Here is an 11542-nt window from a genome sequence, read left to right as displayed (position 1 = left end):
AAAAAAAGAGTAATTTTAAAAACCGTTGCTGTTTATTATTGTCAACATCCAAGTTTGTCACAATAAATCAAGCTAACGTTTCTATGGTTCTTTAAACTATAGTTTTTACTATTCATGCCTCTTACAGATGCAATAATTATGAAATAAATATGATTTATAATATTTGTGTCACTTAAAAGGCGTTCCATGTCTGAAGATTGAACTGCCATTTTAATTAAATTTCACTTTGACTTATTAAATGACTACAAAAAAAGGTTTAGCCAACTATTTTTGTGTTCAAATTGGATACAAGTTGTGTGTTATCTGTTTGTGTGTATAAAGATTTGTTTTAATTATTTTAATGTGAACAGGGTTTAAAATTGCCATTCAAATCCTTTTCTAATTGTCTTGTTGAATATCAGAGCTAAGATGGTATCTGTGGTTTTTCTGCTGACAGTTTCAGATTGTGCTTGTTTCTCATCTCAGTAATAATTGTAGCTGTCTGATATGATAAATGTTCTTATTTTCCATCAGGTGGCCTTCGGCGCGTCCACCATCAACCACCTGCTCTGGCTCAGCATCGGGTCCAGCAGCGCCTGTTGGACCAGGTGCTGGGGCTCCTGCAGGGACTTCTGCCGGGGCTCCTGCCGGAGCTGCTGCAGCTCCAGTAGCTCCTGTAGCTGCTGGGGCTCACCTCCACAAGGAGGAGCAGGGAGGACTGCTGCTCTGAACAGGTTAGTCAAAGAGGCAGAGGATGAATGATGAGGATAACGAACAGCATTCTCCCCCCTCAGATTCCTCTCCTTCGACTTCTGACGGCAGCTCCTTCAGATACTTGGAGAGGCCCTTCCACGAGGACGACTAGTCCTACAACCCTGCGTGCTGCAGGATTGGACAACCTTCGCGTCTGGCGAGGTTTGAAGTGTCTTGCTCCAGGGCCAGTTTGTATATAGTTCATTTGTTTAAAAACTGAAGGGCGGGGTTCACTAAGCCAAAGGCAGCTGGAGCATCTGGCGAGGCTGTCAACTCACTTGGTAGCGTCTTGCACCAGGTCTTGTTTTCTTGTTTCTTACATTAGCAATCAGTAAAATAACACAGGTGAGATGAGCTGGTGGAGCGTCTGCTGGAGGGACAGCAGCAGACTTCTGCACTTTGGCTGGAGGTGGATCTGAGGAGCCGGAGGAACCTGAAGACCCCGACACTGTGAGGATGGTCCTGGAGCAACGTACATCAGAAGAGAGGCAGGCTGGATCAGGACTTGTTCTGGCATCTTGTTGCAGCTTCACCCAGGAGATAAGAAGAGATACACCACATCTACCTCCTGAAGCTCCTCATGGAGAGCTGCTGGCTGCAGAGCGGCCATTTTGCTCGGGCACAGCCTGAGTTTAGTTGGTGAAGAAACGCTGACCTCTGGTGCTTCAACAGAAAATGATCCTTTATCTCATTTGGTTTTTGTTGGTGGTGCTGACACTTGGAAAACAAAAGGTCAGTATCTATTTATTAGAAATACAAAATGTATTAATATTTATTTTGTCTTTTTATTGCAGGTAATCAACAGGGGGGGGAACCCCTAAGATAAGTACCTTTTTTATAAAAAAATGTCCAGAAGATTCTAAGTATTTACAAAGCTTATGTATAATGTTTTATGTTTTATTTTTCAGTTTGTCTTTGTGTAGGTGGCTAACAGCTGGGGCAAAAAAAGATAAGTACATTTTGAAAAAAAATGTTTTGTTTTTCACATCAATTTTTTGTGAAATTCTAACATTTATCTTTCATCTCTTAATATTTTGTAGGTGGTAACAACTAGAAAATGTTCTGGAAAAAAAGATAAGTACCATTTCAAAGAAATATGTAGAAAATGTTAAATACATTTACACAATTTATTAACTTGTGCTGTTTTCTTGTAGGTTGCTATCAGCTGGAAAAAAAGACGAAGAAAGATAAGTGCCATTTAAAAGACATCCTTAGAAAATCTTATGTATTTGTGAATTTTATGAATATTTATGTGCTTTTGGTTTGTTTTGTAGGTTACTAACAGCTGGGACAAAACAAAGGTAAATCCATTTTTTGAAAATGTTATGTACTTATATTGATCTGTCATCTTGTTTAGCTGGGTAAATACATGTTCTTCTCTTTTTACAGCTCTAACTGCTGATGTAAAAAAGAAAAGAAAAAGGTAAGTGTTGTTAAGAAAAGCAAGTCCTAGAAAATCCTGTGTGCAAGAGTTATTCTTTGTCTGTCTGTCTGTCTGTCTGTCTGTCGGCGCTAACAGCCTGTGATGGACCTCTGACCTGCAGCTGACAGGATCTCTTCCCTGGAACAGAAAGGTCCACCTGTGTGTCCTCCTGAACTCTCCACCTGCCCACTTTAAAACTGAAATAAAATTGGGTGTTTATTAAATGTTTTTATTGTTACAGTAAATATAGAAGATCATATTTCTGTATTTTGTGTTGAGCCTTTAAAACCCACTTCACTTGAAATGCTGAACACACCTGGTGTGTTTGTTTCGAACACATTGATCCAAAGTCCAGCCTCAGGTAGAAGGACGGGGAAGCGGTTGCCATGACAACCAGAACAAGGCAACAAAAAGCTGTCGAACCAAAGAAGGCTGCAGTCAGGTGACTCTGACAGGGAAACAAATCTAAAGCAGAACAGCGGTGGTCTGGGACTGACGTGTGGAGACAGGAGACCTCTTCATCATACTGTGGTGTCCTCTCTGTCCTCTGAGTCCAGATCTGAAACAATCAGCTTCTTTTCCTTAAAATCACTCAGGGTTTCAACAGCAGCACATTCAGAGATTTTCAGACAAAACAAAGAGTCGTCCAGCATTTGGCTCCTCCTGGTAAACTTTACTCTGCGCTGCAAATAAAGCCCTGATATAAATGATTCTTTTTTTTCATGAGGAAAAGAAACAATGAGGGAGTTGATTTAATACTTTTCATCTGCAGAAGCTATAAAACCTCTGAGGAGAATAAACATGTAAACCACTTGTTTCCTGAAATATCTTGGTTTTTGTAAAACAAACTGAAAACAGGAAGGATTATATTGATGAAACAGTTTTATGAAAAATATGGAAGTAATTTACTGAAATCAAAAGCATACTTTATACTTTCATCCTTTGTTTTTGTTAATTTTATTAAGACAGCCGTTTGTTTGGGAGCTGATTAGTCCTAGTTTAGTTTTTTTAATAAAATGTTAAACTAGTTATTATTATTGCTGACATTGGGGGAAGTGTACTGCTGTGGTGTTTAGAGACTGTCTGGAGGGGTTACATGTATCATGTGTGCTATCCCATCATAAACAGACTCACATCGTGGAGTGAATGCGTTGGACTCACTGATTCGATGACAAGCTTTGTTCAGGGCGACACTGTGGCAGAAGACATCGACCTTTGACTCGTGTCTTTCAGGACTTGTCAGCTTGTTGGAGTTTCAGGGGGTCTTTATGTGTCAGATTTGGATCCAAATGCAGACTAAACAATGAAGAACTTAAAGAAAACCCAATTTATTAACACTTTTACATTGTTTCTTTTACATTGTAGTTTAGTATTGGCCATCATAAAAAGAAATACCGGTAATCAAAAACATAAAACTGCATCATTTTAGCTGGGAGCCAAAGGCTCGTGCTTGTGCATCTGCAGGGATTTTCATTAAAGCTAATTTACATTTGTGATACCAGTCACATGGATACTTTAACACAGCAGTCCCCAACCTTTTGTGCATTAGGGACCCGTTTCATACAAGATAACATCCTCACCGAGTAGTGGAGAAAATATGCTTTCCAGCAAAGTTTGTTTTTTTACTCCTTTTTTGCTAGGGTTATCCTTTAGACTTGCTTGTGTGAAAAAAATAAAATAAATAAATGCATTTTCCGCAAAAATGCAGTGTGAATGCTTAGTGCTGAATAACTGCTGAAAATTTCTGAAGAAACAAAAGCTAAAATTTGCAGAACAATAACTACAAGTTAGAACCATCAGAACAAAAGCTAAAATAAACAAAATGGTAGCTAAAAGTTAAAATTTGTACAATAGTATTTAAAAGCTAAAATTAGTAAAACAGTAGCAAAAAATAAAAATAGTAAAACAGTAGCTGAAAGCTAAAAACAGCAAAATAGCATCTACAAATTTCAGCAAAACAGTAGATAAAAGCAAAAATAATCAGAACAGTAGCTACAAGTTAGAACCAGCAGAACAAAAGCTAAAATTAGCAAAACAGTAGCTAAAACTTACAATTAGCAGAACTGAGCCAAAACCTAAAATCAACACTAAGAGTGCAAACCTTTACCAAGGTGTCATTAAAAAAATAGTCTGATCTGGATCGTCACCACCAAAATTTAATCAGTGATTTTTTAAAGTAATTTTGCTAACGACAGTCAAACAAAAAAAAAAAACACTACTGAAAACGTAACGTCCCTGGCAGAGGTCAAACAGTAGCTAAAAGGTAAAATTAGCAAACAGTAGCTTAAAGCTAAAATCAGCAGAGTAGTTGCTAAAAACTAGATTCAGCAAAACAGCCAAAAGCAAGTATGTTCAAGTAGATTTAAAAAGAAACAGATTTTCAAGGATTTGAAGGTATCTTAATGTATTCTATGGGGGAAAAAGTTGTAAACAAAGTTATTTTTGCAGCCTGGTATCAAGGGATCCCTGCCCCAGTGGTTGGGCTGCTTTAACAAAACAAATGGTGCTGCAGTGGACAGAGCTTATTCCTCAAAAAGGAGGTCGACCTACTCCCTCTGTCTATAGTCACATGTTTAGTGAAAATATTACAGAAAGAGCTCTTTATTGAATGGGCAGTTAAATTCAAATGAGGCTACCTGCTATAGAAAAAGTATGAGGACGAGTAGATGAAATTCTGCTGAAAGTTTCTTCCTGTTAAAAGGTAATTTTCCCTTTTTACTTTTGTCAATGTACTGCTCAAGATGGCAGATGTATGACACATTTGACAATTATTTTAAGCCCGATGCCCGGCCTGATGCAACCTGGGTTCAAATCTGCCTTCTCAGGATTACAAGACAGCAGCACTGACCACTGAGCTACCACAGCACATGACACACATAGCATTCATCCATCCATTATCTGCCACTTGTTCTGAAGTCGGGTTGTGGGGGCAGCAACTTGAGCAGGGATGCCCAGGCATCTCTTTACATAGCCACCTCTTCCAGGAGGATTCCAAAGCGTTCCCGGGTCAGCCAAAAAATGTTCTGGACCTTCCGCAGGGTCTTCAAAATGCGTTTTCTCAGCAGTGTAATTGGGCTCTCCCTCAGAGATAGAGTGAGAAGTTTGATTATGCAACTGGGAGACCACTTGTATCCTCGATCTTGTTCTATCGGTCACTACACAAAGTTCATGACCATAGGTGAGGCTAGAAACATAGGCCAACCGGTAAACAGAGAGTTTTGACATGCAGTTCAGCTCCCTCTTCACCACAACTGAGTGTGCAATACTGTGGAAGCCTTCTTAAAAAGGAAAACCACCACCTCAATCTGCCAATCCAGTGGCACTGCCCCCAATGTCCACATGATGTTGCAAAAGGGTGTCAACCAAGACAGCCCAGCAACATTCAAAGCCTTGAGGAACTTGGGGCAGATCTTGTTCACCCCCAGAACCCTGCCAATGCAGAGCTTTTTAACTATCTTGACGGCCGTGGGTCTGGTGATGAACAGACCCATCCCAAAGTTCCCAGACTTAGTTTCCTCTATGAAACCATGTTGGTGGGATTGAGAAGGTCCTAAAAGTATTCTTTCCACCAACATACGCACAGCATAATTTGATAAATTGTACTTTTGCTTGTATGCTTATAGATAACTGCATGTAGAATTTTATTTTTATCAAAATCATTCAAAAAAGATATGTATTTTTTTTGTTTTACTGTTCGGTTGTTTACGAGTGGAAATGAAAGAAGTAGCCTTTTTAAATACGAAGAAATGCCAGAAGGATTTGCAGGAGTAATGGATATACAACCATACAAATATGAACGTGATGAAAACGCTTCAGATTTGGATTCTAATGATCACAAGGACCGTCATGGCCAACAAAACAACACGCATAATGACCTAGATCATTGTAATGACATCAGCAAAAACCATGCAAATCAACATAAAGATGGCAAGAGAGAGCTAACTTTGGTAACTTGGAGCTAACCCGATGCTAATGATGCTAACTGGATGCTAACTTGAAAAACAACATGACCACGCTTCAGAGTGGCATTTATTAGTTTTGATAATAGTTTAATCAACAGCAAATTCAGACTATGACATTTGTTTAATCACACAAGGATTGTTTATATTTTTTCATCAATAACAAACTGTTCTGAATCACAAACTGATCTCAGGCTGTCGGCCTGTAAGCAGCTTATACCTTTTAATGACAGTGCACGTTCACAACATTACGTTTGAAGTAAAACTTCCTGCTGCTTGTCTCCATCTCTGTGGCTATGTCCTCCTCTCCATTTTCCTTTCTTTTAAAATTTTAAATAGTCGGGACTGCTGCTGGCAAAAGGTCCTGTTTTTTGGCATGAAGTCAGTCCACTGCAGTAACGAGGATCCGAGCGGTGCTCCTGCTTGAAAAATTCCAAACCCAAGTTCTGATCATAATTCCCACATTGGGGCTTATGGATCCAAATCTGAGGAAAGGTTGTTTTTTTTCGGGAAGCCAAAAATGAAAATCTAGTGGCATTTTCTGGCCGCTTTGAACAATTAAATCCAATGAACTGAACTATATTGTACCGATATTCATCCACTCATTGTTGAATTCCTGAACCTCCGTGGCTCAGCAGATGTCTCACTTCCAGGGTGGTCACAGAAAAAAATTAAAACACTCGAGTGGTTTCTTCCATATTCAGAATTACCTACCTATATATATATATATAATTTTAAATTTCTGTAAAAAACACATTTTATGGCTATATTTTCACTGATGTTGGTTTCAAAACAAGTTTCAGTTCAGCTTTAAAGCTTCAGCATTAAATGTATAATATTATTTTCAAGTTTTTACCAAAACAGCTAAAACTTCATCAGTTCTCAGCATAAGAAGCATAAGGCCCCCTCATACTACATAAGAAGTCAAGAAGTTTGCGAGACATTTAATTTTTGGACACACCTTTCATAGCCCACGAGACACTTAGATCAGAACTCCTGGGAAGCTTCTTCCTGCTTCTACAGCGTTAAAATGGATTTCTTTGCACCAGCTTCTCAACTCTCCTGTTCTTGTTTTACTGGAACAGTTGTAAAGATGGCTATAATCTAACAGCCTCGGCCAGCTTCTTATCAGTGGAGAAGTGGAAACAAAATGACTCAATTAAAGCTCACCGCATAAACATGCCCACAGCAACTTTTGATTGATCACACAATACTTGGCGCAAACCCATGTGAGAAAAAGTTTGGCCTGGACCTTGTGTCGTGAAGCAGCAGATGAAGCTGCTACAAGAACAAAATGACGCAATTTTCGGCACGCAACCACATGAATGAGAGCCAACATTCATGTAGTATGACTCCTGCTTTAGTCTAAAACTCTGACATGAAAGGCAGTGGGCGATATGCATTCCTTTAAAAATTGCTAGGCCTTTAATTAAATTTGTGTTTATCTACTCTAAGTCACTTTGTGTTACACTTTTTTGTATAAAAATACTTTTAAAATAACGTTTAGTTTAATTTAGAGGCTTTTGTCCTGTCTCAGTCATTTTCGTCAAATACATGCAAATGAAAAAAATCTAAAGACAGGTTAGTTATGATGTATAATTACAAATTATAATTTCACAGTTTGAGAACAAGTTCTAACATATGGCGACATGAACATTACAAAGATTGTCCCATCCTACTTCCTGTCCATTTCCGGCGAGAGAACAACGCCGAAGAGTCTTTTTGAGCTCTGATTGGTTAGCTAGAAGTCACAACCGCTTTGATTGGCTGAAAAATTGCCGCTTCTGCACTTCTATTTTAAACATAAATATGAGGAGCTTCCCATTCTTTCTTTAAGAGAAGCGATAGAGAGGAGTTATTTAGTCCGCTTTTTTGTTAGGCCAATAGTTATGTTCTTTAACAACTCCGAATGAAAGGTTACTCTCACGCGGGTTTACCGAGTCACCTACAACTGGTGCTTCGGAGCACAGTTTTGGAAATGTTTTCTTAAATTGTTGCTTTTTGGCTGGTTAGTTTCCGGGTAAGCGTGGAGTCTTGCTTGTTTTGCTATTTGGCATGATCGTAGGACTCGCAGCTCAGATTAAATTGATCGCGAAGTGATATTGTCTCCAGGAATTACACAGATTGGATAGCAGTAAAAATGGAGATTCATTTTAGCAGCACTCGTCCTCTAAAAGCCGTATTTGAAGACAGGCCCGATCGGATCCCCGGGCTTTCTTCGCTCGCTCGGCCTGATGGGAGCACAAAGACTTCGCACTGCAGGAATTTGTTCTCCCCTGGACCAGCGGCGGTGCTGTCTCCGGTTACAAATTTGGCTCTGGATATGAACAATTTGGTTGGACTCGGAAGGTACTATTAGTATGTGTAATTTGTAGTTTTTGTTTTCTTATTTGCATTTCTAATGTTTGCACAAGATGAACAGTTACAGACAGCGACCCCTATTTGGCATTCAGAATGTGGATTAGTACTCGCATTTTTAATTTGTTGTTTTTATATTTTTTTGACTTTTTAATCACGCAGCCAGTGTGATACCCCTAAAAGAAGAAAAAAATCACCTCTTGAGAAAGTTCCCTCTTTTGCCTCTGATGTCTCATCCGATGCTGGTGAGCTCCATTGTCTGCTTTTATTGATGCTTGTAGAATAAATGCCGAGGGCCTCTTGTTTAAACTTTAGTCTTATAATAATTTAATTTACAGAAAATATTTTAAAACATGGTAGGCCTATTTGTTTAATATGGGAAAAAACTAATCATTGTCTTGTTTTTAGCCTTTATATTTGGGGGTAAATGCTTTTGTCTTATGTGTTTTAGGTTTTCAAGTTTTATTTGTACTAATCAAATGACATGAAGCTAAGGAAGCTAATATATTGTGTGTTTAATGTACATTCTGACAAGTCACACTTGCTCCCTTTTTTAACAGATAGAACTAATAAAACTTAAACCTATTCTTTTCTAGTTAGTCACACTTTTTAAAACAATGGTATTCTTTCTCTATTGTATCACCCAATTTTTGCATAAAATTGAGTTTCACTTTTGTTCCTTCAGGTCTTGGTTTGGATCTCCCCAGCCCTGTTGATGGGGAAGTAGAAGATGTGTAAGTGTTTTTTTAAAATTATTTTTATTATTATTATTTTTGTTTTTTAATAGTCCTCCTGCTGCCTATTCTAATCAGTTTGCACATCTCATCCTTCTAACCCCCCTCTGCCCACCATCTTAGCTGAACTCCATTTCTCATCTGAAGCATTGTTTCTTCTGAACTGTTAAATATGAGTCACGTCTCCCAGTTATCAGATTGGCATAAGAGCCATGTGAACACAATTTTCTGTCATTCATGTTTTTATTTTATTAAATAAATAAAAACAAGATAAACATAATTTAAACACATTATTCTGGCATGCCACATGACTAGCTCTGTGTCAGAGCTGTTAACTGAACCTAGCTCCCAGTGAAACTTGTCTTCAGCAGTTGTGCTCAAAATGATCTTAAACTGTTTGTCAGCATGTCTTTCAATACTTAGTTAGGTGAGTCTCTGCTGATGTCTGTTTGTTTGGTGCTAAAAACCTCATTCTGTTTGGTTGCTAGGCGGTTTTCAGATTGGGGGAGGATACTTGGGCTGAATGATACTCATCTACTTTGGGTTTTGGCATACTTCACCTAATCAGTGTTGTTTTAGTGGTCCTGGGATGGCGGGGTAGTATTTTTGTGTCTGCACTATAGAAATGAGGGCACCACTACAGAACAAATGCTTACCCCCCTTTCTGAATGATGCTCTTCCCCCCCATTAACAAAGAGCTCTTGCAGAATGGAGGTCAGCAACATTGCCTTCAGCAGACATATGGTAGCTGATCTCAGTCTCTTTTCTCCTGCCCTCCCATCCCCCCTGAGCTGTACACGGAGCCTCCAGCTTTGCTTGTTTAGCATACAGGTGGGCATGACTCCAATGAAAAGGACCACCACCTATTGTCCTTAAATCTAACTGTTCCTTCTGGAACATTGTACTTTTTTGAGGTTTTTAGTTTGGGTTGTTTTGATTGGCAGGTAACTTTAATGTACTGAACCATGTATTATTCTTGGGGGCATCTTCCTACCAGTTTATGACAATTACTGCTCATATTCTCTGGTTTGTTGCAGGTTTGAAAAGGCCATTCAGCAGTCAAACAACGTTATTAACAAGTAAGTTGCCTTCCAATCGTAACACTTAATAATTATTGTTGTAACACTGCATTTTTCTGGTAACTGTTAATGTGATTTTGATTGTTTGTCCTCTTTCTGTTGATTATAGGAAGATGCTAATTCGAAGAATCCACTCATTGCCAGTAAGTTGTATGTGTTTTTTTTTTTTTCTGTGCAGCCTTTCATGTTTGATGGCAATCAGTGTAATCTGGACTAATATTCAGAGAAGTAAACAGTGTAAGAATGTGGCCTGTTTTACTTCCTGACAGCCCAGAGCTGGTTGCACAGGTCTTTCTTGTGAAATTTTTTAACACTTGGGTTAAAAACCAAAATGATCTGTCATTTTCAGCTGATAGACTGACAACAGTCAATCAAAACTTTAAGCCTATTGCCCACCCCAACACAAAGAGAATTAATTAAAAAATAAATAAATAAGGTCAGATGATTAAACTGGATATCAAAAAGGCCCAAACATACTAGGCTAGAAGACCGCTCAGACTAGCCCTATGAAGATTATTATTATTCCCCTTAAAGCTGAACTGAAGTGTTTTGAAGCCAACATCAGTTAAAAGAAAATCATAAGATATGCTTACTGTGAATATAAAAAACAAAAAACTTTTTTCTTTTTTTTTCTAAATACCGAACATTGAAAAAAACAAAACAAAACACTTGGGTGTTTTTTGCTTATTCCCTAACCCCCTGATGTGTGACTTCCACAAAGCTGCTGAGTTTCACAAGCATTCATCGATTCATCAGTGAGTGGATGGATACTGGTACATAGGGATGGGTACGGAATTTAATACTTTTATAAGTACTGTCCAAATTCTGTCAGTACTACTGAGTACCTATTCACGTAAAATAAAAAAGTACCATGTTTTAGTACCTAAACACATACCGTATTTTCCGGACTATAAGTCGCAGTTTTTTTCACAGTTTGGCTGGGGGTGCAACTTATACTCTGAAGCGACTTATGTGTGAAATTATTAACACATTATTATATCATTTCACATGTTATTTACACACTAAACCGCAAGAGGGCGCTCTAGGCCTGTGTTGAGTCTGACGTAAGTGACGTAGAAGGGGAAGCGCCGCATCTTCTACGTCCGGAGTTAGCGGAGTTGTTTAAAAGTGACACCGAGGATAAAGATTTAATTGGATTTAATGATTTGGAGTGACACGGATGGTTTGATAAACTTGTTAGCATGTTAGCATTTATCCTGTAGTTATCTGAATAACTCTTAATATGTTATGTTAACA

The 11542-nt window shown here is 38.5% G+C and overlaps 1 protein-coding gene and 1 long non-coding RNA gene across 2 annotated transcripts in view; both read left to right on the top strand.

Annotated features, from left to right (window-relative positions):
- Positions 1-517: 517 nt before the first annotated feature.
- LOC112451240 lies at positions 518-2968 on the top strand. Its single transcript, XR_005233612.1, has 2 exons — positions 518-2033; positions 2122-2968. It is a non-coding gene; the product is annotated as an uncharacterized LOC112451240 (long non-coding RNA).
- Positions 2969-7911: 4943 nt separating this feature from the next.
- The window catches only part of cdc25b (cell division cycle 25B), an 11449-nt gene continuing 7818 nt past the window's right edge, over positions 7912-11542 (top strand). Inside the window, exons 1-6 of the mRNA XM_017433413.3 lie at positions 7912-8134; positions 8227-8463; positions 8635-8717; positions 9158-9206; positions 10244-10285; positions 10395-10428. Of these exons, the coding sequence (XP_017288902.1) occupies positions 8255-8463; positions 8635-8717; positions 9158-9206; positions 10244-10285; positions 10395-10428 (417 nt within the window). The 5' untranslated portion in view covers positions 7912-8134; positions 8227-8254. The remainder of the gene's footprint in view (positions 8135-8226; positions 8464-8634; positions 8718-9157; positions 9207-10243; positions 10286-10394; positions 10429-11542) is intronic.

Source organism: Kryptolebias marmoratus, linkage group LG10 (assembly GCF_001649575.2).
Source record: "Kryptolebias marmoratus isolate JLee-2015 linkage group LG10, ASM164957v2, whole genome shotgun sequence".
NCBI classification, from domain to species: Eukaryota; Metazoa; Chordata; class Actinopteri; order Cyprinodontiformes; family Rivulidae; genus Kryptolebias; species Kryptolebias marmoratus.
Note: the sequence above shows the minus strand (reverse complement) of the source record. Positions and strands in the feature narration are given on the sequence as shown.